Source organism: Haliotis asinina, chromosome 1 (assembly GCF_037392515.1).
Source record: "Haliotis asinina isolate JCU_RB_2024 chromosome 1, JCU_Hal_asi_v2, whole genome shotgun sequence".
NCBI classification, from domain to species: domain Eukaryota; kingdom Metazoa; phylum Mollusca; class Gastropoda; order Lepetellida; family Haliotidae; genus Haliotis; species Haliotis asinina.
Window position 1 is genome coordinate 97,429,293 of NC_090280.1, and position 27,215 is coordinate 97,456,507.

Genomic DNA, 27,215 nt, shown 5'->3' on the forward strand with positions numbered 1-27,215 from the left:
GTGCATGACATAACTAGTACATATGATCAGGTATGACATAACTAGTATATATATGATGGTGTATGACATAACTGGTCTATATAATCATGTATGACATAACTGGTATATATGATGATGTATGACATAACAAGCATATATGATGGAGCATGACATAACTAGTATATATTATGGAGTATGACATAACTAGTATATAATTATATGATGGTGTATGACATAACTGGTATATATAATCATGTATGATGACATACCTCCAGGTTGTGAAGCCACCTCTGCCAGGGAAGGAAGGTGTACTCTCCATACTTGGCCCAAAGAGGTCGATGGTTACCACTGAAAACACAGGTGCAAAATGTATTGAAGAATTCCTGGTCCCAGGTGTATTGTACTGAATAAAGCCCTATCCTGCTAAAATAACAGCAGGGAAGGTGTTTAACTACATCAAAGAACAGATCCAAGACTCAATATTGGAGAGTTTAATATGATTGTTCCATACTGTTCAAAAGAATTTTAAAAGAAAACCTGGTTTATTTTAATAGGTTATAGTTAATGTGTCGTGCATGGAGTCAGCTTGGAGATAATACACTGAATGAGGCATCTATGTCAAACTGATAATGGTTTAGGGGGTCATTGTCAGCATGGCTACTAAAGATGTGTACCCCCATGAATGTGTGGAATTGCCCTACATACATAAATGTACCCCTCATACTGCTGTATTACACGACTGTGTTGTATGTGGTGCTGTGTGGTCTTATTGATAGAGCTCAGGCCAAGAATCAGTTGAAGTAAAGCAATATTTAGCGCAGGGAGTCCTTGCATGGGTGAATGTGTTTGGAAACTTGTCTCCTGGATTTCAGTCCTTCCCCGCAATGAAGAACAAGTGATACCTGTGGTCTCACATTAGGCAAGTCAGTTTGTTTAACATTGTCTCTGTTCATGGAGCAGAAAATGGGTACCTGGTGGGATAGTCATGTGACTGTTACGTTCTACAGCCTAACAAGCAGCTTGGGTTATGTGGGGTAATAATGTGTTAACGCTTTGAGCATGCTCGTCATGACACATGGGTACAATGTATGAAGCCCATTTCTGGTGTCCCCTGTCATGATAATGCTGAAATGTTGCTAACTACAGCATAAAACCATACCTCACATGCAGCTTTGGTTTTGGGTTGTTGAAATATGGACTATATGTAGTAAAGAAGAAGGGGTAAAGAAGAGGTTTAAGAAAGAAGCACTGAGGCTCTAATAAGTGCCAGGATCCAGTTGTGTCATTGCTTTAGTAACTAATGTCAACATAAAACCCTGTTGACACTGTAAATCCTTAATACATCATTAGTTAATGGCATGAGGCAAGAGGTCTCCCTTGTACAAAGTAGCGAAAGGTGACAAGAAAATGATGATTGTTTGTTAAACAACTTTTTCATTGGGTTTCCCAAATTATGAGACACATCATCTGAGTTGGTCTGTCGATGTCACGTGGCTGTGCAAACTTTGGTTTTGTTGCAATTATTACATTTTGTGTTAGTGAGCAATTCATCAGTCTCAATTGGAATCAAACGGACTGTATAAGCCATAAACAAAGAGCCAGCTAAGCGCTTCTGATACCCTAGAAGCTGCACTAAGTTGATGACCCGCTTTTGACAACATAACAACTCTAAAACCTTAGTACAACAGAATCTAATGACATATTACTCAGTCAATGTTTAATGATACGTTAATGGTTCCTTTAAGTTTAATACAACCGGTTCCAGGTCTCTAATAAGCCCAACCCATGAAGGTCCCAGGGTAGAATAGGCCTTTAGCAACCAATGCTTGCCATAAAAGGCGACTGTGGTTGTCTTAAGAGGCGACTAACGGGATCGGGTGGTCAGGCTTCCTGACTTGGTTGACACATGTAATCGGTTCCTAAATGCCCAGATCGATGCTCATGTTGTTGATCAGTGGATTGTCTGGTCCAGACTCAATTATTTACAGATCGCCGCCATATAGCTGGAATATTGCTGAGTGCGGTGTAAAACAAAACTCACTGACTCATTCTAATAAGTGCTGAGAATGTTTTCTTAAATAAAAGTATTCTCTCTTGATCCAAAAACATAATTAAATAAGGAATGGTCCCTTTAGTCCTAAATTCCTGTCTTCCACATAGCACGAGTTAAGTGTTGGGTCTCCAGTAAGCATTGGAACTCTAATAGCACCAGGTTTTTGAAGTCTGTTGAAAGTATAAGTGCCTGTGTGTTTATTACAGGAAATACAGTATGTCTTGCGAAGACCACTTGATATGGGAGGAATATCCGAACTCAGAGAATTGTTTTAAACCCATCAGCCCAGTCATTTTCCTGACAAAACAATGTTAGATAGAAAATCAGGGCAAGACGTGGTTGCACCAACAGTCATGTGCAGTTTACACCAAGGGAAGCAACTCTGTACAAGTAACTTGCAGACGACAGTGTCATCTTTTGACAACATTGATTGACAGAGCCAAAGAATAACCTACCTGGTAGGTGGATCAGAGTACTTATGAAGAGGTGTACTCATACACCGATGAATTGGCTGAAAGGACAGGCATTATGGCATTACAAGCCAGTATGTAACAGTTTATCAAGCCAGATATGATCAGACAATGTGTATACAAGAAGACAGAATCAGCAGTACCATTACTCTTCATGAATATGTCAGCTAGTTATGACTAATGTTCAGGTAGATGTCCCTCAGTAATGTTGATACCAGTATATGGAGTGGTACTGATGATTTATGTCATTAGGGTCTTGGATATTCACAAAGTGGAAAGAGAATTCTGAAAGGTTTTTAATTTCTGTAATTCTAATTTCTGTTCCTGCAAGGATCACCACAATCAATTTCAGTCAAAGTTAAACTTGTTGCCATGGAAATACAACGGAAATACTTTAAATCAAAACCCCACACTATTTATCTGCCCAGTTTACTGAGGTAATGGTAAACAGTTTTAAAGTACTACTCTGTAAAAGAGCATCAAGACCAATTTCAGTTAAAGTCAAACTTTCATAAGTCTGAAACTACCTGTATTTGTGCAAAGTTTGGTGAAGAAATTCATGGCTTTCATAGACAAATGTGCATGGATGGACACATGAACACATGGACACATGGACACAGGGACACATGAACACATGGACACAGGGACACATGGACGTAAGAGAGTCCAAATAATAGCCCCTGCAAAAGGCAGATAAAAAGACACCAGCAACCCAAAGTATACAATAAATGAAAGGAAAATGATTTTCTTCCTCTTGTGACCTAACATGAAAATGTAAGCAATCTTTAACATTTACGAACAGACAGTGTGGTGTGGGGTGATATGAAGCTTTGGACAGGGTGTGGCAATGTGGTTTTGGGTAGGGTGTGGTGATGAAGCTTTGGGTAGTGTGGTGATGAGGTTTTGGGTAGGGTGTGGTGATGAAGTTTTGGGTAGTGTGGTGATGAGATTTTGGGGAGGGCATGGTGATGAAGCTTTGGGTAGTGTGGTGATGAGGTTTTGGGTAGGGTGGGAGATAAGATATTGGGTAGGGTGGTGCAATGAGGTTTTGGTGAGAGTGGTGTGAGAAGTTTTGGGGTAAGGTAGGGTGATGAGGTTTTGGGTTGAGTGAGACATGAAGTTTGGGGTAGGGTGGTGTGATGAGATTTTGGGTAGGGTGTTGTGATGAGGTTTTGGCTAGTTGGTGTGTAGCGTGATGAGGTTTTGGGTAGGGCGGTGCAAAGAGGTTTGCGGTTGGGTAGTGAGATGAGATTTTGGGTAGGATGTGGTGATGAGGTTTTGGGTAGGTTGTGGTGATGAAGTTTTGGGTAGGGTGTAGTGATGAGGTTTGGGGTAGGTTGTGGTGATGAGGTTTTGGGTAGGGTGTGGTGATGAGGTTTTGGGTTGTGTGGTGTGATGAGGTTTGGGGAAGGTGATGTGTAGTGTGATGAGGTTTAGGGTAAGATGGTGTTGGGGTGTGATGAAGTTTTGAGTAGGACGTGGTGATGAGGTTTTGGGTGGGGTGGTGTTATGACATTTCATGAGGTGGCAAATGGGATAAGAATGGGATCATACAGAAAAATGATTTTCTTACTCCTCTGACCTAAAATGGAAAAGTAAGTAATCTTTAACATTTACAAACAGACAGTGTGGTATGGGGTGAGATGATGTTTTGGACATGGTGTGGCAATGTGGTTTTGTGTAGGTTGTGGTGATGAGCTTTTGGGTAGGATGTGGTGTGAGGTTTTGGATAGGGTGGTGTGATGAGATTTTGGGTAGGGTGGTGAGATGAGATTTTGGATATGGTTTGGTGACAAGAATTTGGGTAGGGTGTGGTGATGAACTTTTGGGTAGGGTGGTATGATGAGATTTAGGGTAGGGTAGCGTGATGAGGTTTTGTGTAGGGTGGTGTGATGAGGATAGGTTGATAGAAGTCTGTGTTTGGTGAGATATAAGGCTGAGAACTGGTTGATAAATCACTGTTTGGTTAGACATAAAGCTGTGTGTCTGATGAAATGGATGAGGAGATAAAAGGCTGTTCATGAGCAGGCAAAAGGCTATGTATGAGGAGGTAAAGGTTGTGGATGAGGAGATAGAAGGTTGTGGATGGAAGAGTGAACACTCCACATACACCGTACACCCTTCCTACCTTATGTGGATGCTCACAATGGACATAAAAGTTTTGATGTTCCTGAAAAGAAAGGACACACTTTAGTAAAGCTTCAAAAAGAGTCAGATAAATAAGTGAAAAAAAGGAAAAAATATGGGAATCATTTGAGAGATTAGTGTAAAAGTTAATTATTGCTTACAACATTCAAAAGCACACTCAGCTGCATCATGTGAACCCCTTTATTCACACATGTTCATGGTGTGAACCCTTTCTGGTGTCAACCCTCCTGGTGTGAACATCGACTTGATGTGAACCCTGGAACCCCTCCTGGTGTGAACTGATTCTAGGAAGTAACTCTCCTGCTGTTAGTGCCTTCTTTGTGTGAACCCCTTTATAGTGTAAACCCTTCAGTAGTTTTGGGTGGTGCACCCTGCCACCAAATAATTAACAACTTTCAACAGTTATAAACAGAAAGTACTCACTGGCTGGAGAACTTCACTGTTACAAATATAGTCCTTCCTATTAGCATCATCTGCTGGGTCCCAGTCCATTGCCAGTTTGTGCTGCAACATGATATGTATATGTTATACACCAGTCACACTACACTATGTGCTGCAACATGATATCTATATGTTATACACCAGTCATATGCCAGCTCGTCCTGAAACAGATATCTGTATGTTATACACCAGTCACACTTCACTATGTGCTGCAACACAATATGTATAAGTCACATACCAGTCCCTGGGACTACACTATGATATGTATAAGTCACATACCAGTCACACTACACTATGTGCTGCAACATGATATATATATGTTAAACACCAGTCACATTTCACTATGTGCTGCAACACAATATGTATAAGTCACATACCAGGGACACTTCACTATGTGCTGCAACACAATATGTATATGTCAAATACCAGGGACACTTCACTATGTGCTGCAATATGATATGTATAAGTCACATACCAGTCACACTACACTATGTGCTGCAACATGATATGTATAAGTCACATACCAGTCACACTACACTATGTGCTGCAACATGATATGTATAAGTCACATACCAGTCACACTTCACTATCTGCTGCAATATGATATGTATATGTTAGAAACCAGTCACACTACACTATGTGCTGCAACATGATATGTGTATGCCACATACCAGGAACACTTCACTATGTGCTGCAACATGATATGTATATGTCACATATCAGTCACACTACACTATGTGCTGCAAGATGATAGGTATATGTTATACACTAGTCACACTTCACTATGTGCTGCCACAAGATATGTATATTTTATACACCAGTCACAATACACTATGTGCTAGAACACAATATGTATACCGTGTATACCTGCGTATAATGCTACCCAGCATATACTGGTTACACGCTTGTTTATTTTGCTGTGTGTTTCAGTATAGCCATGTAACATACAGTTTTCTGAAGGAAAGTGATTGCGGTGATAATATATGTTAAGTATATACAAATATGGAAGTAATATAATTAATAGATAAAAAAGAAATATAAGATGATCCCGCTCATGAAACACAGAAATGTTTGGTAACTGAGAAGGAGTTTATATTTTTAACACTGAGAGCGAACCAGCAAAACCTACGTGATGTGTCAAGTTTCTGGACCCCATTTCCTAGTATATGGAGCAGTCAGTAACCTGTGCTAGTGGTAATGTATAAGGAGTGAATTGCTGTACCTTTGCGTCCGTGGTAAATGGGATTTCGCGGGAAAATGGCTACCATTGTCATGTGAGGCAAAAGTGACAATTGTCTAAAAGACCTTGACTTGTCTGTAAAGAAAAAATTTGATTGGGAATGGCTGGAAAGAGCGGCCCCCTTGACCCCGGCATGATTTTTCAGTGTTTTTTCACAATTTGTCATTCGCATGTCTGTTTACCGTGTCAGCTGGCTTGTAAATCTAGATGGTCATTTCAACTTTATTTGCATGGGATATAATTCAAAAACAATGAAACAAGATACAAAGGGTCTTTATTTCTGATATTAATAGTTATTTCGGAAAAAATGCGAAGTTTTCTTCTGAAGTGCCGGGATGGCTATCAAATGCCGGTTGACTTCGTCACTGGAAACTGAAAGTGAAACAGCTAGAAAAAACGGAAGATCTTATACCCTGTGTATAATGCGACCCCCCTTCCTGACCCCCTTATTCTAGGTACGAAAAACTCGCTTTATACGTTGGTATATACGATATGTTATACACCAGTCACACTACACCATGTGCTGCAACATGATGTGTATACCGGTATGTTATATACCAGGGACACTTCACTATGTGCTGCAACATGATGTGTATACCGGTATGTTATATACCAGGAACACTTCACTATGTGCTGCCACATGATGTGTATATGTCAAATACCATTCACACTACACAATGTGCTGCAACAGAATATGTATATGTTATACACCCGTCACACTTCACTATATGGTGCAACATCAACATGATATGTATATGTCACATAACAGTCACACTACACCATGTGCTGCAACATGATATGTATATTTTATACACCAGTCACACTTCACTATGTGCTGCAAGATGATATGTATCTGTTATACACCAGTCACACTACACTATGTGCTGCAAGATGATATGTATATGTTATACAGTAGTCACACTTCACTATGTGCTGCAACAAGATATGTGTATGTTATACACCAGTCACACTATACTATGAGCTGTATCATACACTTGTCATACTTGTCATAGAGAAACACAAGCATGTGGTCTAAAGAAGTTCTCTAACTGTTGTTGTTTTGTATTGCATTGTTTGGGACACAATGGGGTAGCCCAGCAGCTAATGAGTTTGGTTGTCAGGCCAAAGACAAAGGTTGACTGCCTACATGTATGCAGCAATTTTCTGGTATCCCCCACATGATATTGCTGGAATATTGTGAATAGCACCCACTCAAAAACTCACTCACTCACCCACTACAATGTTTGGCACAACTTCCATCGTATCTGCATACATCGTATATTCATATCTTCGTACATCGTATATTAAACAGATATTCAAGTTCAATCTTATAACATGATAAACATCCAGAACAGAACAAATACTTACCACAGCATCATCACAAAACCGATTAATTCGTCCCATAGGTACACCACCATGAGATCTCTTTTCACGCGTCCCTTCCTCTGGAACCAGAGGAGCTGATCCATGACTACTCTCAGACTCAGCACCTTCTCGCTTCTTCATGTCATACTTGATCCTTTCGTATTCCTCCTCGGCTGCTGCAGCTTCAGCAAGATTCACTGCTTCTTCTGCCCTCCGCTGGATGTCTACCTCGTCTGTCAACCACTTGCTGTATTCATTCGACAGACTCTCATCCACGGCATCCTCCAGCTGATCATGAATATACGTGGAGCTGCAGCTGATAAGAGCTGCTGCAACCACAGCCCATGTCCCTCCAAACATCACACCTCAAACTGAAACAGAATACAATAACGGAGACTCTCATTAGTCTAGGCACATGTACTTCTAGAAAGGCTCTTTTGAGCTGGTGGAGTAGCCTTGTGGGTAATCCACACTGAAGACCTGGGTTCAATTCCTTACATGGGTACAGCCCATTTCTGGCGTCCCATGCCATGATATTGCTGAAATATTGCTACAAGCAGCATAAAGCCACTCACTCACACTTTCCGTGCGGTCACAACCCACAGTGTAGCAGTACACAGCCCTGTATACTTAAATACAAAATACAAGTTGGCAGATTCTGAATCCTTTTGATATGTACTTACAATTACAAATTATTATAAATGAACATTCTGCTTATTTGGTTGAAAAAGTACACAATAAAAAAAGTCCATGAAGTCAGAGTTCAAAATATTCACTAATTTCCACCGAGGGGGAAGAGGTGGTTTCAACAGCAGTGCTGCGCCCACAGTGCATGCACAGTGATTAGGTTCACGTGGCTCAAACCGGTAAAAACACAAGTGATACGTGATTAGAAGGATTATCGTTGTGGTCCAAGTTTGAGAACAAGAGATGCTTGCTGTTGTTCAGTAATAAGAATACACGGTTCCATACTTACAGGCACATTTCAAGAAAAAGTAGCATTAGAAATACTAATATCATTGTAAATGATTGCTCAGTTTGGAATGGAAACTGAAACCTCTTAATACATGTCATTGGAAACACTGAAAAATATGTTGATTGTGACAAGCAGAGTTTGTCACGGTGTCCTCCAAATTGTGACAGCTCCCATTTGTGAGACTCACTAATTAATAGTTCAGTGCACATAGGTAGTACCTCCTCACCCCTACAATGAAAGTGGGAACAGCCCTGTTGCTGAAGTGTCTGCACAGAAGGCATAGTTCATCAATGAGTTACTATCTTTAATCAAAGAGCGTTTATTGTTTTCACTAAAGAACATGGACAGATACAGAAATAATGAAATAGATTATCAAAGACATGGAGCAGCCAGGTATACATCGGTACTAACTGAAGGCCTGTCATATAATGGTGATTGGACAGAGCAGTCAAATAACTGTCACAGAATAGAGTGGTGTCGGGTATTTTCGAACAGCTAACATCACATTCCGCCTAGTTCCTACCCTGTTTCATCACACATAACAACAATTAATACATGCAATGGACCATTCATGACGAATCATATAAATGTGTGAAGACAAGTTAATCCCTCTTATTAAACTTGTTTTTCCAGTAGCGGAAGTTCCCATTTCAATGCATGTGCATGAAAATTGCTGTAGGAATCGGCAAATTGAGTAAACAATACGGAAATGGAATTTTGTTCGCTAATAGCCGCTTGTTCGGTAATACCCAACACCACTCTACATTTATATTAATTATCGGTAAAACAGTTATTGTTACCTTTTTAAACACGTAAATCTAAGTTTGCAAATTAATTTCTCTTTCTATTAGTGTGAATTAGTAGACACCCTATCAGTATCAGTTAGAATCATATCAAACTGGGTTACACGAAAATGGCAAATTAAATACAATATTTTATAATGTTATGTAAAGTTTATGTTTTTCAAATACTGATTTAATGTTTCATTGTCAACAAGTGTCAAGCATATCAAGCAGCATACTGGATTGTATTATATTTAGCTCACCCAATCTGTTCCCAGCACGGAGCATTGTCTGACTTACAGATACGGTTATGGTGGTGCTCTGTTGGTGACTCATCAAGAAGTTGTTACTGGTTGTATGTTGCATAAGCATTCAACTATTTTACGAACCTTGAGGTTACAACTACATAATTACTGTAGAAGCTGGTTTACTAAACTTAGTGCTTCAAACCTCAGGTTGCCCTTTGTACAGCACTGAAAGATATAATAGAATCTACCTGTTTTATACATCATCTGTCTGTGATGAACATTTTGTTAAATGCCCTTAGACATCAATTTCTTCCCCAATATTTCTGTAAACATCCTAAGATTGAAGAAAACAATTCTTCATCTCATGATTTGTGAATATTAACCACTTAAGTCTCAGATTTATCAAAACCGGACTTTCTTCAATTCTTCAATTCTTCCATCCATCTCTACTGTTCTTCCATCCACCCATCTCTATTGTTCTTCCACCCATCCATCTCCATCTATTGTCCATCCTTCAATCCATCTCTATTGTTCTTCTGCCTACCCATCTCTACTGTCCATCCATCCATCCTCCTTTACTGTTCATCCATCCACCCATCAATACTGTCCATCCACCCACCCACCTTTACTGTCCATTTATACACCCATCTCTACTGTCCATCCATCCACCCACCTCTACTGTCCACCCACCCACCCACCTCTACTGTCAATTCATCCACCCATCTCTACTGTCCATCCACCCATCTCTACTGTCCATCCATCCACCCATCTCTACTGTTCTTTCATCCACCCACCTCTACTGTCCACCCACCCACCCATCTCTATTGTTCTTCCATCCACTTCCATCAACTGTCCTCCACCTTTCTGTTTCAGTCAACGGGCAGTCATAGCAAGATACTGAAAATTTCATCAAAATATTTTTGTACACAACCCATGGATAGCAAAATATTTTACAGAAACATTTATCCAAATTCACATCCACAAATGATCTTTTGCCGAGACCTCACTGAGCTAACTGCACTGAAGTATAGAAAGGAAACTAGGAGTGACAAGGAACACTTCCACAATCCTAAAAATCAATTTTACTAATCTGACCATATTAGACCAATGTGTTAAAATCACTGTGAAACTGTGACAAAAGGAGGTGTGAAATCGCAAACACATGCAAAGTCAAGGCAATGTCTTATCTGTATTAAACAAGTCTGTCAAGGTTTTAATTATAAGACATAAACATGAACTCTTATGTATAAGAGATTTCATATATAAATCAAAATAGGGAACTGCATCAGACACATTTGTTGAAATGCATTTAACCATCAAAACGCCATCTTGTTCAATGTTGGATCAACACCAACGGTTAAACTAACAAAAATTGTTCCCTGTCATGTCCATATCAGACACTCTTATATTTTTCATTAACATCCTAAAATCAGAAAAGTACAAGATCCCAGAATCCACTGGCCAACTGTCATACCTGTTTGATTTTGAAGCCTGTACATTCTGTTCCAGTTATAACAATACAGATAACGTCTCCCCTATGAAAGCAAGGGGTTTAAAGTAATTTATGTGTTCATTATTTTAAATCAATTGGACTTTTGTCCCCAAGGCAAGTGTCTGCCTGTATAGCTCCACCTGTCAGAACAGCCTGTTCCATCAATACCTGGGTATAGATTATACCTGACAGGTGTGCAGTGCAGACTCTATCTGTATACAGATGGGATTGTACTTCATACACTATTTTCACCATACAGCTAGAATATTGCTTTTGCAGCACTACACAAAAAAAAACAAAACAAATAAATATCTGTTTAGAATATCTTACCTCATGTTGAGATAGGATATAAAAAGTGTTTTGGATGTATTATTACTTGGTGATAAACTGTATTACCACTAAACTGAATACTTTACTGTATGTAAATTGCAGCTTGGGGTTTCAAATGTTAAATTTAGTTTGTTTTAGTACAATGATTACCTAGCTCTCCTTGAAAATGTGAGTGAGTGAGTGACTTACGCAGATGGGTGGGTGGCTTGAGAGAGTGTGATTGAGTGAGTCACACAGATGGGTGGGTGGCTTGAGAGAGTGAGTGAGTGACTTATGTGGATGGGTGGGTGGCTTGAGTGAGTGAGTGACTTACATGGATGGGTGGGTGGCTTGAGTGAGTGAGTGAGTGAGTGACTTACATAGATGGGTGGGTGGCTTGAGAGAGTGAGTGACTGAGTGAGTGAGTGTAGACCACCTTCACACATAATGAAGAGGAATGAGGATTCAGAATCACAATCAAAACTCTGGCACATGTAACTGATGCACAACAAACTGGGATGACTGACACCATCAGTAAATATTTCTGAGGGTCTAATCTTTTGCAACAACACCTCAATGATCATTCTTCTAAAGCTGGTAGAAAACATTGATTACAGTATCATTCATAGTTTGCTGAAAAGTGAGGGGCTTTGACTTTAAAGGGAATTTCAGAGTAGCCTAAAGGTTAAAGTGGTCACTTGTAATGCCAAAGACCCAGGTTTGATTCTTCATATGGGTACAATGTGTGAAGCCCATTTCTGGTGTCCCCGCCATGATATTGTCTGAATATTGCTAAAAGCGGCTTACAACTAAACTCACTCACTCATACTGGATGATCTATCCTTGACTCATCTGACATGACAGGACCTCAAACTAAGATGCTGCAATGTGTTTTAATTGTACATTTGTGAAATGGTGCTACTGATTACTAAAAGTCTGTGTTTATATTTCCCTGATATCAGAATCCTAATATAACACTTTCAGTGAAAATAATTAATAATGAATTTATGTATGAATCATTAAACATGAAAACTATAAGGAATTAGGTTATCCTTGACAATTTAAGAATTGACTGAAACATATCAGCCTTTTATTCAGGTTACAACTCACAAACACAGGTAATGTATACTCCCTGTTCCAGACATCCAGGTACAGAAAGTGTGTATTGGTCTCGTTAACTTTGAAAGAGAAAAGCTTTTATCCTACTCCAGAAATATCAAAAATTTGTTTTGAAAAGATGTTGTAGTATGCTACACTGGTATTAATAAAACACACACTGAATGCATTAGAGACTTTATATGTCTACCAATTTTGAGTTTTATACCATGCACTGATATAGGTCTGTTTGTTGCATGGTATGAAAAGGGAATGAAAACTATGTGAGATATTATAACAGATACTAGTGATGTAAAACCTTTTCTAATACTAAAAGAGGAATTTGATCTCCATGAAACGTATCTCCTATATTTCAAATTTTTTAAAGTATATACCTAAACAATATCTTGATCTTGCTAAAGCAACTTCTCATTATGATGAATTAGCCGATACCGACTGTGCTATTCTTAAACAAATATGTAACTCAGCTGACTGTATCAGTATCATTGGATAATCTTCAACTTTGTAGAATAGGAATTAATCAGGATGAAATTTGCATTCTATGTGGTAGAGAAATAGAAACACTAGAGCACTTACTCTTTATGTGAAACTAAACATGTCAGTAAATCTCTCAGTTAGTAAACTGGTACAATTTGAAGACTGGCACTTGTCTGTACATTGATATTGCAAAGTTTTTACTGCAGGACCCTGAGGCAAGTATATTAGTAAATCGCATTTTTATCATTACCAAGCAATACATCAATAAAACAATATATGTCACCGCAGAATTAAATTTTTGAGCAACTCTTCTATTCCATAAATCATCACTATCATTTAGAAAAATATGTTTTTGGTGAAGATCACCCAGATTTCAAAAGAAATTGGTTATGTCTCTTTAAAAATGATTAAACCAACCAACAACTTGATATTGTGAGTTTTCCTATTCTGCACTCTCTCATCTTGCCTACCTTTCTTTCCCGAACTCTCCTTTCCTTAACTGTGTATATCCTCTTCATGCTTTAAATTCCGCGAGTTGTACATTGTAAATCATAGTTTCAGAGTCTGAATTTGTGTCCAAACAAACACAACATTGCCTTTGCTTTAATGAAAAGAAAATAAAGAAAAGAAAGTATACACATTGGTTTGTACACATACACTGAACACACAAATAATATATCAAGTAATCCTTACCAGGGATGTCATGATACATAAGTTACAGGAGTCGATACTTATCACCATAACCATGACACGATTTGACATGACATTTAGTTACATTTTGAACAATAATATTTCATATTTTACAACTGTCCCTGAAAAAAATCAACATTTTTGATAATCAGAAACTATAAAGTTCTTATTTCACATCTTTGTGTATGATAATCATTCTTTTATAACTCTCAAAACATCAAAATAGTACAACTGCAAAATGTTTACCATACATAAACATATATACTTAAATTCATACTCCAATACTAAATATCGATACAGTTTTGAATGTATCGATAATTGTATCATCTTAGAGAAAGTATCAATGCATCGTTGTATCCTTAATTCTTATAAATGAAATGGTATACGGTGATAACTTTACAGCCACTGTATCCAACACCAAATACAGTATACAAGGATACACAATCAGTGAAATCATTAAAACATTTCATACACCAATGTAGTTATTGTACACTAGCTATTCTGATTAAATCATCCAACATATGGCAGGGACACACAAACAGTTTGTTATCACTTGCATAAGTTCATCATAAGTCTGTTTGTAATCAACAAGTTCATTATAAACAGTCTCCTGTTATCTATGGAAGCCATTCAGCAGTGAGGTCTAATTAGGTCAGGTTGATGGAAATGTAATTGCAAATTACACAGATGGTAAAATCTGTCTGGAAAATGGAAGCAAATGTTTATTCAATAATAATGTATTCAGCGGTGAAATACTATCATCCTAAAAACTGAGCTAATGTTTCACTTAGGTGATATCGCTAAAGTGACATAACAGAACTAGTGTTACCACTGCCAGAAGCCAGTTTACATACATATGACCAAACCATTTCCACAAATAAGAAGCTTGCCTTAAACAAGAATGGGTTGCTGAAGATCAATTCTAACCTGGATCTTTGCATGTTTAAAGGACTGCAAGACATGATGGCACTTGCCTGTAGAAAAGAGAGAGGGTGGCTGGCCTGCAGAGTGCTCAAAAACACATGTTATCAAAATGCATGATAAAAATAAAATACTTAATACATAAGGCATGTTTTTCTTATTAATGTCACATTTATCTGATCCTGTGACTTGACATTTCACATGTTACTCATGAAATTGGCCATTTGGTCCAATAGGTGACTAGAGGTCAGGCTCACTGACTTGGTTCACACGTCATCAGTTCCCAGTTGCGCATATTGATGGTAATGCTGTTGATTACTGGATTGTCTGATCCACACTTGATTATTCACAGACGACCTGGGTTTGATTACCCATTCGGGTACAATGTGTGAGGCCCATTCCTGTTTTGCCCCTTAGCCTGAATATTGCTAAAAGCGCCATAAAACCACACTCAATCACTATGAGCACATGGGTTGTTGAAGACCTGGTTCAGCCTGGATCTTCAAGGTTTTAAATAAAAACATTTTTCATGGGTCCACTTTTACGAACGAATCAGCCCATGGATTGTTGAAGACCAGTTTAACCTAGACTTAAAGGATCCTGCATTGTGAAACATACAAGCACTGATAAAATGTATCAAGGATTATAATCTGGTCATATCAGTGATTACCAACTCATCACCAGTGACCTCTGGTAGTAGATTGATTTACTGGGCTACCAATCTCCCTAACATGTTCCAACTTTAGTAAGCAATCTGCACCATTAGAACACAATATAAAACAACATTAAGTTATGATGTCTTAAAATGTCCTTCAACATACAGATCTCTGAAAGAATCCTGTTGCTGACAGTGTAGATTTTGGTAATGATATGCACAAGGAAACATTAAACTGTTTATAAATCTATCAGCATATCACTGCCATTCTGGCATCAATGGCTCAATAGAAGTAGACTTAAGACTGTGACAACTATCTTTGAGGAATGAAATATATGACTGAGCACCACAACAGGAGAATCACATAAATGACTAAAATGTTCATAGTTCCTATAATTTTTCAAGAGGGTCTATATTTCCAAAATAACATTTTGTAGACACAAGGCTTATTTTACTTTCTGCCATATTTATGGAATTAGAATCTCAGAGTTAGCATTAAATATGTTATCAATGATTAGAAAACATATGATCCTGACATTTTGAAATCTGATATCTTATATCAAAGCACTTTTAAGCAGAAAATGAGAAAAAGAATACACTTCTTCAGTCAGGGTCATTAAACTATAATCCATCCAATATTGGCATCATGGTGCATATCAATACGGTACCTTATCCCCCACCCCCACACTACAATACTCTAACCAAAGCAGGGCATATCTCACAGCATATTCCAACAACAATAAGCACCATGTTGGTTATTTACCTGTACAGAAAATAACAATTGTGGTCTGGCTGATCTTTGATAGTGAATCCGTCTTCAGTCACGTCTCATCACTGTGTCCTACGAATCCTCGAAAGCATGGGAGAAGTGACACTTTCCTGTTTAGAGTCACACGATAATACAGATCGACGATATTGATTAAAACAAGAGCAGACGAGCTTAGTCAGCCCACACGCACACAGCAGTGTCCATCACACTCACATGGGGGTGGGAAGTATTTGTGACTAGACGTCACAGATTGCAACAAGTAATTTTGTATAATGGATTATATTGCACAATTTCCCCGTTTATTTTGAGTTAATAACAAGTTATTTTGTTTCATGTTCTGGTTAGCATCCTGTGTGCAAGTAAGGTAGGATGGTCTCAGCTCCTGTTTCATTAGATTTCATGTTTTGAAAGTTATGTCTTCAAGGTCATCTAATGAAATTTAGCAAATCACTGGTATGACAGTTGTCATGTATCTAGACAATAAGTAACCATCTATGTATACCATTCAGTTCCATCTCTATATATCATTCAGTTCCATCTCTATATATCATTCAGTTCCATCTCTATATATCATTCAGTTCCATCTCTATATATCATTCAGTTCCATCTCTATATATCATTCAATTCCATTTCTATATATCATTCAATTCACATGTGTATATCATTCACTTCCATGTCTGCATATGATTCAATTCCATGTCTATATTTCATTCAATTCATCTATGTACATCATTTAATTCCATCTCTATATATCATTTAATTCACATATGCATGTCTTTCACTTCCATGTCTATATATCATTCTATTCCACATCTACATATTATTCAATTCCACATCTATAAATTATTCAATTCCATGTCTGCATACTATTCAGTTCCATGTCTATAAATTATTCAGTTCCATGTCTGCATATTATTCAATCCCACCTCTATAAATTATTCAATTCCATGTCTGCATATTATTGAATTCCACCTCTATAAATTATTCAATACCATGTCTGCATATTATTCAATTATATGTCTATATATGATTCAATTCCACCTCTAGATTTCAGTTAATTCACCTACATGTATCATACACTTCATCTATGTTTATCATTCAATTCACCTACACCCAGAAGGGGATGCACAGGTGTCCATCTTTTGTCCTGAAAGTTTATCATACGACCTGTAAACAAGGGTGAAAATGAAGTGAGTGCCTTTCTCAAGACCGTGAACCCCCTTTCTCAAGAGTGTGCACCCCCTTTCTCAGGAGTGTGAACCCCCTTTCTCAAGAGCGTGCACCCCCTTTCTCAAGAATGTGCACCCCCTTTTTGAAGAGTGTGCACCCCCTTTCTCAAAAAGCTGTATCCGCCCCTGACCTATGTTCATCATTCAGTTCAAGAGACTAGACTATCAAGCTGAAAAATTAAAAACATGTTTCCATTGTTTCCAATGTGAAGGTTTTGCTTAAGTAATCAAATAGTGAGGTTTACAAAATTATAACAAACTGGATGATAAATCATTACCTGGGTACTACCTATTAAAGATCTTCACTGGCACGATCCAGACACAAACATAACCTCTGTCACAACTGAATCCTCCACAGTCCGAGTTATCACTTTATATAATCTTCACTGATGTACTGACAGATAGGCTCTTGGGAGAAAGTATTACATATGGCATTCTGATTGGATGATGCTGGCCCAGCACATGTTGTCCTTGGGCACATATATGTCCTTGACATGTCAATCACAGGGCTGTGGATATGCACATTCTCAATAACTAAATAAATTTCATTTAACTTTTTTTCAGCTTGAATGTATGCATCAGCAACTACAGCAGCAAACAACAATCTGACCACATGGTTGAGAATCAGAACAATGAAACTATGTATTGTGGTAAAAGGCATGGAAGAGATGAATAATATTCTCGATGAACCTTGCATAAACATCTCAATGAAAGGGTGAAATAATTAAAAGGTCTGAGAGAAAAGACAGATTAATTAATAACCATTGAATTGATATGGGAGATTGTTCAAGAAAAGATTTTCTGGGATCATTGTCTGGGAGGGATGACATATTAATTGATAACTGTTCCATAAAAATATGAGAGGTTGAGAAAAAAAGCCAAAATGGTTGGCTTGGATCAATATCTTAGAGGGTTGATAAATTCATTAATGACTGAACAAAATCTGAGAGAATTGCAAAAATATTCTGCCTTGAAAAAATCCCAATTTATCTATTCTATTAATACAAGTCACATATACTTTCTTTCAGAAAAAATGATTTTTGTCTTGAATAAACATTGTCTGTTGATTGCTGAAAATGACTAACGCAGAGGCGTTCATCATGATGAAGCCTTAATCATTTACAGGACAGAATGGATGGCAGTTATATAAGCTGGTATCTCAGACAAAAATAAATGTATAAGTGACAAAGTAAGGGTGATAACATAATCAGCATCATGTGTCCCTGCTAGTCAGGCCCATGGAAAGTTAATTATATAATTATACATCATTTGTATGTCATGCAAACATCCACAAAGACTTCTCACTGTGCAATGCTGTACTATGGCGACAGAGGTCAGGGAAAATTCAAACATGGCATTTCCCAGTTTACCTCCATATTATAGCGGCCTGTAATTTCGCTACATTATATAAGGCACTGTGGGTTGGGAAAGTCATCATCATCATCATCATCATCATCATCATCATCATCATCATCATCATCACCATCATCATCATCAATGGATTTGTGTGACTCATCATCACTTTAATTCTAACCACTTCATCTTCTTCATCATTTACCATTATCATCTTCTTTCTTCATCAGTTCTCTTCATTTATCAGACATTGTTTTTTGGTTTTGTGCTCAACCATATATTTGTGTTGCTCATCATCACTTATGCTTTCTTCATCATCTATCTACATCATCATAAATCTTCATCTAGCAGGTATCCTTTTTTTTAGCCATCACCTGATGTTGCAGACAAGAAAAATAGATTTTAAGTTATATCCCTTCCATTAAGTTGCATTTGCAAAACATTTGTAATTTCTGTACATCATACGTGATTCAATATTATTTGAGATTAAAGAATTACTACCACGAAGTATCAGACGAGTCCATTGCTGTAGCAAATAGCAGTCTAAGTAAACTTAGTCTCAGTGTATTTCGTTACACTCCATCACTGAGTCTAACAAAACCTAGTAGAAGGTTGTGTCAGGTAACCTTTGAGCTACCAATGACCGTCGAATCAAACGCAAGACAGTTAAATAGATTTAACCAATCAGACAACGGCTACTATTCGGGAATTGGAGGGACTTTCAAAATATTCAAGTCACTGACAAAGATCTCTCCACAAACAAAAGCATATAACACAGTTATTTGACCCGCAGTATGTACGCTTTGGGGTTTCTGTTGACATGGTTACCATTAGCTAATATTTCCTCATGATGACATCCTTGAATATTGCCAAAAACACTACTTTCAGCGACTGTTTATTCACCGCTGTCATGGTTGTATGTATGCCGTGTGCATCACCCAGAAGCAAACATACGCTAAATAGCATTCGGAATCGTTCAGGTACAAACCTTTTTGAAATAAAAAGTTCAAAAGGTATGTGCAAATGTCCCCTTTCCTGATTTGGTCAGCTGTGTTCTGATTGGTCAATCTCAAAGGTTACCTTACGCAACCTCCCATAAGGTTTTGTTAGACTCAGTAGTGGAGTGTAACGAAAAGTACTGAGGATAAGTTTACTGAGACTGTAGCAAATAGGTGACATAGGTAAAACACCCAGATGAATCGGCCCAGAGCAGGGTGGTCATTCATGGTCTTCCACAGCTCCATGGATGTTCTTGGGTCAAACTGAAGTGGGTATTAATGTCAGGTGCTGTGGTGGGCATTCAAGTGTCTTCAAACAGCGGACTGGAACTGCCCTGCTTCTAAATGTCCAATGGCAATATTTTGGTTTGTAGCCTTCAACCTTTGCATTTTATATATTAGACCAGACCAATTTTATTTCTTGTTTTACAGTTTTCTTCAAGCACTTTCATAATTTTTTTGCAGTCTTTATCACACACATTTGCAAACACATTTTGGAATACATCTGCATGCAACACGCAACAATCATGACATGAAAATAGTATTCAAACAGGAAATATCTTCAATGATGATTGCTGTCAAAATATATTGAAATGAACTGCTGAAAATGACTATGCGTATCTTCTTGTGCAGAATGTAATAACATGTATTTAGTAAGTTAGCAATGAAAGACCAGTTCAAGATGTTATGTCTTTGTTATTGACATGTAACTTCTGATTTACTATTGACTGAACTGGTAGACTTCTGAATTAAACATATGTACATATCAAGTTTGGTCAAGAATCATAATTAGCCATTAATAATAATATTATAATAATTCAATCATAGGATAACTTACATCCAGCTGACTATTTGCTCACTGGACGGAGTAATCACAATCAGATGATTATTACCACGGTTAACCCATGCTGCTTGTCAGGCGATAGAAGCTTGTAGTCATATGACTTATCTCAACAGGCACCAAGTTTCTGCTGGGTGAACAAAGGCAATTTGAACAAACTCAATCGCTTAAGTTGAGACCACATGTGTCACATGTTTTTCTTTGTGGGGAAGGACTGAAATCCCAGAAACTCTCTGACAGGAGTCAAGCTGCCAATCATGGTCACCAGTCCAAGCACTCTCTGTGACGTGAGCCCTACATATAGGACCACATACCATCATTATCAGGCAGTTTTAAGTGACTATTGTCCACAGTAGACAACATAGTGTTAAGTGAGATACTTATCAATGCCAAATTACAAGTATTCTTTTGTAAGTACTGCTTACATACTGCTTGTTTACCAATCCAGTTCCACTGCTGGAAATAAATATTTTTAACCCACGTATTCTTTAGGGGGATCGTCGTACAGACTACGCTTAAAATGTGAAAATTTTGCGTTTTGTCCCTTATGAATGACCTGTGAAGGTCTGGATTAGAATTGGTCTTCAGGTTGGATCGGGTGGTCAGACTCAGTTGACAAATTGTCATCTGTTCCCAAATGCGAATCCATCCATCCATCCATCCGTCTGTCCATCCATCCGTCCGTCTGTCCCTCGCTCCCTCCCTCCCTCCCTGTCTCTATCAACTGTAACTGCTCAACTCTAACCCCTAGATACATTCTAATGGTTCCTATTTGTGAATAGCCTGGTTAGAATTGGTATTCAGAAACCAGTGCTTGCTGTATGGGTCAAGCTCACTGTCTTGGCTGACAGATGTCAACTCATCCCAGTTAGATAGATCAATGCCCATGATGATGTCAATCACTGGTTTGTCTGGTTTATTTACAGACTGCTGTCATACAGCTGGAAAATTGTGGAGTGTGGCATTAAACAACACACAAACACCCAACACTTCATAAACCATACAAAATAATCAAATCCCATCAAAGATGCAACAAATCCCATACATTGCAGATTAGTTCCCTCAAAAGTGAGAATTTTTGGTCCTTAATTCAAATCCAGATTTCACCATAATCAGTCTATCAACACCAAGGTTTGTGGGTTACACCAAAACATAGGTCATATCCTGTGTCACAGTTTCTTCGTCTACATCAGCTGTGATTGACATGAACTAGTACAGAAACTAGCATTAAGTCTCTAATCGCCCAACACAAAATTGACAGTGCTTACACAGATTTATGAATACAGTTACCTACTTTAGATGGTCTTCAAAATATTAATATCTTCTTTGTACCAACTATTGATTTTCTGATTTCTGATTGATTTTTTTCTAAAATGTCACACTATGTGGGACAACAGTCCCAGATGTGTTAGAGCTTCACAGCTGCTTACTGCATCACCAATCGTATCAGATTAATGTTTTAAAAGTTTGTTTTCGAAATTTCCCCCTGTTAGCCCCTGACCAAGTGTTGGTTTCTGTTTACTATAAACAAATGTATCAAAGACAGTAGGCAACAGACAAGGTGTACTGTTATCATTTTCCAAAGAACACCCCAACAAATATTTGTAAAAGTGTTTTGATTGTGACTTAATTCTAATGTGGGTACCCCTGGATATTTGGGCTAGAACTGGTCTTCAGTAATCCATGCTTGTTCTAAGGATTGCCAGACAAAAGCCCCAGTGACAAAAGCCCCTGATATCTCAGACAAAACCCTATATGATAATAGATAAAAAAACAATCCTGCTTTAACAAGATTTATTAAACCAAAAACAAATCAGCATAACCCTATCCAGTCACCCTGTTGACACTCATCACCACCTTACAGCCCTCCCTTAGAAGACCACCTTGAAAAAACAACACTTAAATGTTTCAATTAATCCTTTTCAAATCCAATTTCCTCCTCCAAGACTAACCACCTCCACAAGATGAACTTCCTACTCAGACAACACTGAGAAAACATAATTTGGGGCTTTTGTCTTATTTGTTATTTTAGCTTTTGTGGGGCTTTGTCTGTCCATTGTTGTAATAGTCGACTAATGTGATCAGATTTGCTGACTTGGCTGACAATGTATTGTATTGCACATATCAATGCTGATGCTATTAATCAGTGAATTGTCTGGTCCAGACTCAATTATTTACAAACCACTGCAGTATTAAGTTTGACTATTGCTGAGTCTGGCATTGAACAACACACAAAAAAAATACGCTTGAGGATTCAAACCTGAGTTTGCAGTGTGATGACTGAAAGCTAGGCCACCTCACTGTAGGAACATGGGAAGATGAAGATTTCCTGTATTTATTTTACTTATTTCATTTATGTGTTTTACTGACTTGGTGTGAAACTTGTTCAGACTTTTGTTATTCTCATGATATCATGCATTCTAGGACAGTGGGCACAATCGTTATAACTTGTGGGCACAATCGTTATAACTATATTTCTAACCCATCACTGCTGCAGCAAGGGATTTACCATTTGGTATTCCTGGGAGGGGTCCTCTTTTTTTGTATAGATAGATATTTGTTTCAGGTACAGCTTCAGAGCAAGACAGATTCTTAAATCAAAATATGTGCCTCTACTTATCTAACATTTTCAAATAACATATATTTTTGGCAGTATGTGGTGATATAACTTCATTTCCATACTGTTACCTTCCTGCACTTTGAAAATTGAAACTCTTTCCCAACAACACTGTCAGTTATTCCTTATATACTCTTCAAAACAAGTAGGGGAACCTGAACTTTCAGTTTGGATAGGAAGTGTAAACGTTGACAAACGTTTCAAGTACAGACATCTTATGAACACACTACCAAATCCCTCTATTACCACCCCTTAACACAGCACATGATATGCAGGTGCACAACGTAGTAGCCCCATACACGTGCATGGGGTCCCACTCTTGATTTGGACGTTTTTCAAGAAGGTTGAGAAATCACTTAGAACTTTAGTTTTGACACTCATCTCGAATCACACATTTGTAAATGTTTGTTTCTAGTCATTTGTTTTAAAATGAAAATCATACACATGCAAATTACATGCTATACACCACTCATCTTCCAAAAGCAACTTCGTCACGATATGGCTGAGATATTGCCGATGTGAGGTTAAATCTTAACTCACTCACTCACTCACTCACTCACTCAAAGCTACTACATTCTAAATGACTATGATTGTAAGGAAGCGCAAATGATGATACACTCTCAAAACATTCAATATTATCTGAACATTGATTGATAAATCTCCTAAAGATGTTTAATCATAAATAAAAAAACGAAGTTCCCCTACTTTTTTTAGAAAGTGTATTATGTCTCTGCCCCTAAACAGTAAAGACTGTCTCCATGAGGTCTGAGCATCTGCCCGAAGAGCACAAGGTTGTGGGTTCAATCCCCAGCTATGTCATACCCTAAACTTGTTAAAATATGGTACTTGTTGGTCTCTGCATGGTGTTTGGCAATAATGGGTACAACAAGGACTGGTTGGCTCGGAGTCAGCATAGTGTGTCTGAAAACGGTATTCATTCTTAACTGCGACATGGTGGGCCAGCTGGCTAAAGAACCAGGCTAGTGATCTAGCAAGGTTGAGGTGTTGGAGGTGTTGGGATCAACCACACCTGTGATGAGTGTAAAAACCTTTGTGATGTAACAGCCCCTAGTGTACATAACGGTGGCCACATGAATACGTGCAATCACCTAGTTGGAGGTACAGCAACGTGCAGTGAACTTGGAAAAGGACTGTGTCCCAGTCCACCCAGCTGTGAATGGGTACCTCAATAGGATGAAACACCTACAAATAACTTGGTGCACCTGGAGACAGCAAGAGCTGTATACTTCCCATGGAGCTGAGACTGATAGTACGATGGGCCATTGATATTGACATCCAGTGATTGAGGGGAAATGTGTGTCAGTTCCTTGAGCAAGCACTAGTTGCATGGATAGTGTGCTACATAAATATCCTATATATTTCCTATATATAGTGGTGGCCTATGGTCGTGTGCACAACGCTCAGATCATGAATCAGTTGAAGTTTATCAAAATTGAGCTCGGACAATCCTTGGACGGGTGACCCACAACGAAGTACATAACACATGTGCTCTCACCTTAGGCAACTGAGTTTGTCCAAGAATTGCCTCTGTTCACCCAGCAGAAAATGGGTATCTGATGGAATAAGTCATGTGACCACTAACCTTCTAGTGCCTAACAGACAGGTTGGGTTAATCAGGGTAATAATAATCAAATTGTTTTGGCGCTTCGAGCATGCATTGTACATGGTGTAATGCGCATGATAAATGGACTAACACCAACTCCACCCCCCACCCCCCTCCCCCGCACCTCTACACTTAAGCTGCTATTAATTATTCTGTCATATTATGATTTTTTTCATGTTTTCATGAAAACCTGTATCCTCCTTCTGTTCATTTTTGAGTAAAGTGAACTGTAACGTGCAATCATTGGCAGTTATCTTGTTGATTTCATAGGACCACTTTACCTCACATGCCTTTCTATGGGAACCATAGTTCATGGCACAGAGCACTTTTCCTCTATCAGTCTTGAAGTTACACTGTGCTGACAAACTAACTATCACATTCATAGTGAGTATGGGATCCAAACCAACCAAGAGATACAACTCTTCACATCAGTTTGTAGTACCTTAGTTCCTCATATTTGTTGGCCACTGATTGCCCTGATCAAATGTGTGTCTATCGTTTTTAAGGGATCTGGGAAAGGACCTTTTCCAAAAGCTTGAGATATCATTCCTAATGTAAACTGAATAAGATACAATATTGAATGAAATAAGCATAAATATATTAATGACATTCATTTCAAAACTTATTTCTCATCCTGCTGTATTTGAAGACTAAAGGTGACGTATGTATAGGGAATGTAAATTCATATTTGAAATGGAAAGATACTTGTATAGCATAAAAGAAAATACTTGTCATATTGCCTCTAAAAGCTTTTGTCTGCATACACAAACAAATCATGATTTGACACTGAGTGTCTGACCCATTTCCACTGCAGACAGTCTGACCCATTTCCACAGTAGACAGTCTTATATTTAGTAAAAATATCAAAAATCAGCATTCTGGTCAGTCTAGTGTGACAGACACTCAAGGTAACAACCATTCAGCATTTCACACCAGCACATGATCACATGATGAAAATGATGCTGAAATTTATTCATATTCAACTCTGTACAGATGATGAAATTTATTATCTGATATGTGTGTTATGAAACATCGACAGATATCTTAACTTCCAGTCATGCTGTTACTTGATGCACCCTTACATATAATACAATGAACAGTATATCTCTTGATGTTCACAATAGATGCAGAATTTATTCATAGACAGGTTACAGTACTATTTCATGGTGAGTACGAAACTTTACTTTATGCTGTTGAATATTTGCTCATGAATATTTGTCAAATTTAACAGGTATGTAACTTCATTCAAGTATGTTATACTGAAACAACAAAATTCTTATTAAAGTAACATAGGTTTTTACAATCGGTAACTATTTTTATTCCTCCTTTCGATCGGTTTTTCAATTATGTCAGTCATCATTAGAACACCACTTGGTTCAATGCTGACAGATTTCCCATTGCCTTTTGTCCGGTGGTACAATACCAACAGATTTCCCACTGTCTATAGTCAGATGGTACAATACCAACAGACTCCCATATTACTTAGATCATTGGTACAATACCAACACATTTCCCATTGTCTTTCGTCCAGTGGTACAATACCAACAGATTTCCCACTGTCTTTTGTCCAGTGGTACAATACCAACAGATTTCCCATTTTACTTAGTCCAGTGGTACAATACCAACACACTCCCATATTACTTAGTCCATTGGTACAATACCAACACATTTCCCATTGTCTTTTGTCCAGTGGTACAATACCAACAGATTACCCACTGTCTTTTGTCCAGTGGTACAATACCAACAGATTTTCCACTGTCTATAGTCTATTGGTACAATACCAACAGACTCCCATATTACTTAGTCCATTGGTACAATACCAACACATTTCCCATTGTCTTTTGTCCAGTGGTACAATACCAACAGATTTCCCATTGTCTTTTGTCCAGTGGTACAATACTAACAGATTTCCCACTGTCTATAGTCCAGTGGTACAATGCCAACAGATTTCCCATTTTACTTACTTCATTGGTACAATACCAACAGATTTCCCATTGTCTTTAGTCCAGTGGTACAATACCAACAGACTCCCATTTTACTTAGTCCAGTGGTACAATACCAACAGATTTCCCATTTTACTTAGTCCAGTGGTACAATACCAACAGATTTCCCACATTACTTAGTCCAGTGGTACAATACCAACAGATTTCCCACATTACTTAGTCCAGTGGTACAATACCAACAGATTTCCCACATTACTTAGTCCAGTGGTACAATACCAAGAGACACCCATTTTACTTAGTTCATTGGTACAATACCAACAGATTTCCCATTGTCTTTAGTCCAGTGGTACAATACTAACAGACTCCCATTTTACTTAGTCCAGTGGTACAATACCAACAGATTTCCCATTTTACTTAGTCCAGTGGTACAATACTAACAGATTTCCCATTGCCTTTAGTCCAGTGGTACAATACCAACA

General features: G+C 38.1%; 1 protein-coding gene across 5 annotated transcripts in view; it reads right to left on the reverse strand.

Moving 5' to 3' along the window:
* Positions 1-27,215, reverse strand: part of LOC137256014 (uncharacterized) — a 64,394-nt gene that overhangs the window by 7,775 nt on the left and 29,404 nt on the right. For 2 of the 5 annotated variants that reach the window (XM_067793687.1, XM_067793680.1), the window contains exons 2-6: positions 7,700-8,067; positions 5,074-5,154; positions 4,631-4,672; positions 2,488-2,543; positions 249-327 (exon numbers count right to left, since the gene is read on the reverse strand). In XM_067793687.1, coding sequence (XP_067649788.1) covers positions 249-327; positions 2,488-2,543; positions 4,631-4,672; positions 5,074-5,154; positions 7,700-8,056 — 615 coding nt within the window. In that variant the 5' untranslated portion in view covers positions 8,057-8,067. Of the gene's footprint in view, positions 1-248; positions 328-2,487; positions 2,544-4,630; positions 4,673-5,073; positions 5,155-7,699; positions 8,068-11,176; positions 11,344-16,125; positions 16,370-17,638; positions 17,688-27,215 lie in introns of those variants that run through there. The other 3 variants (XM_067793672.1, XM_067793703.1, XM_067793695.1) reach the window with 3 other exon arrangements.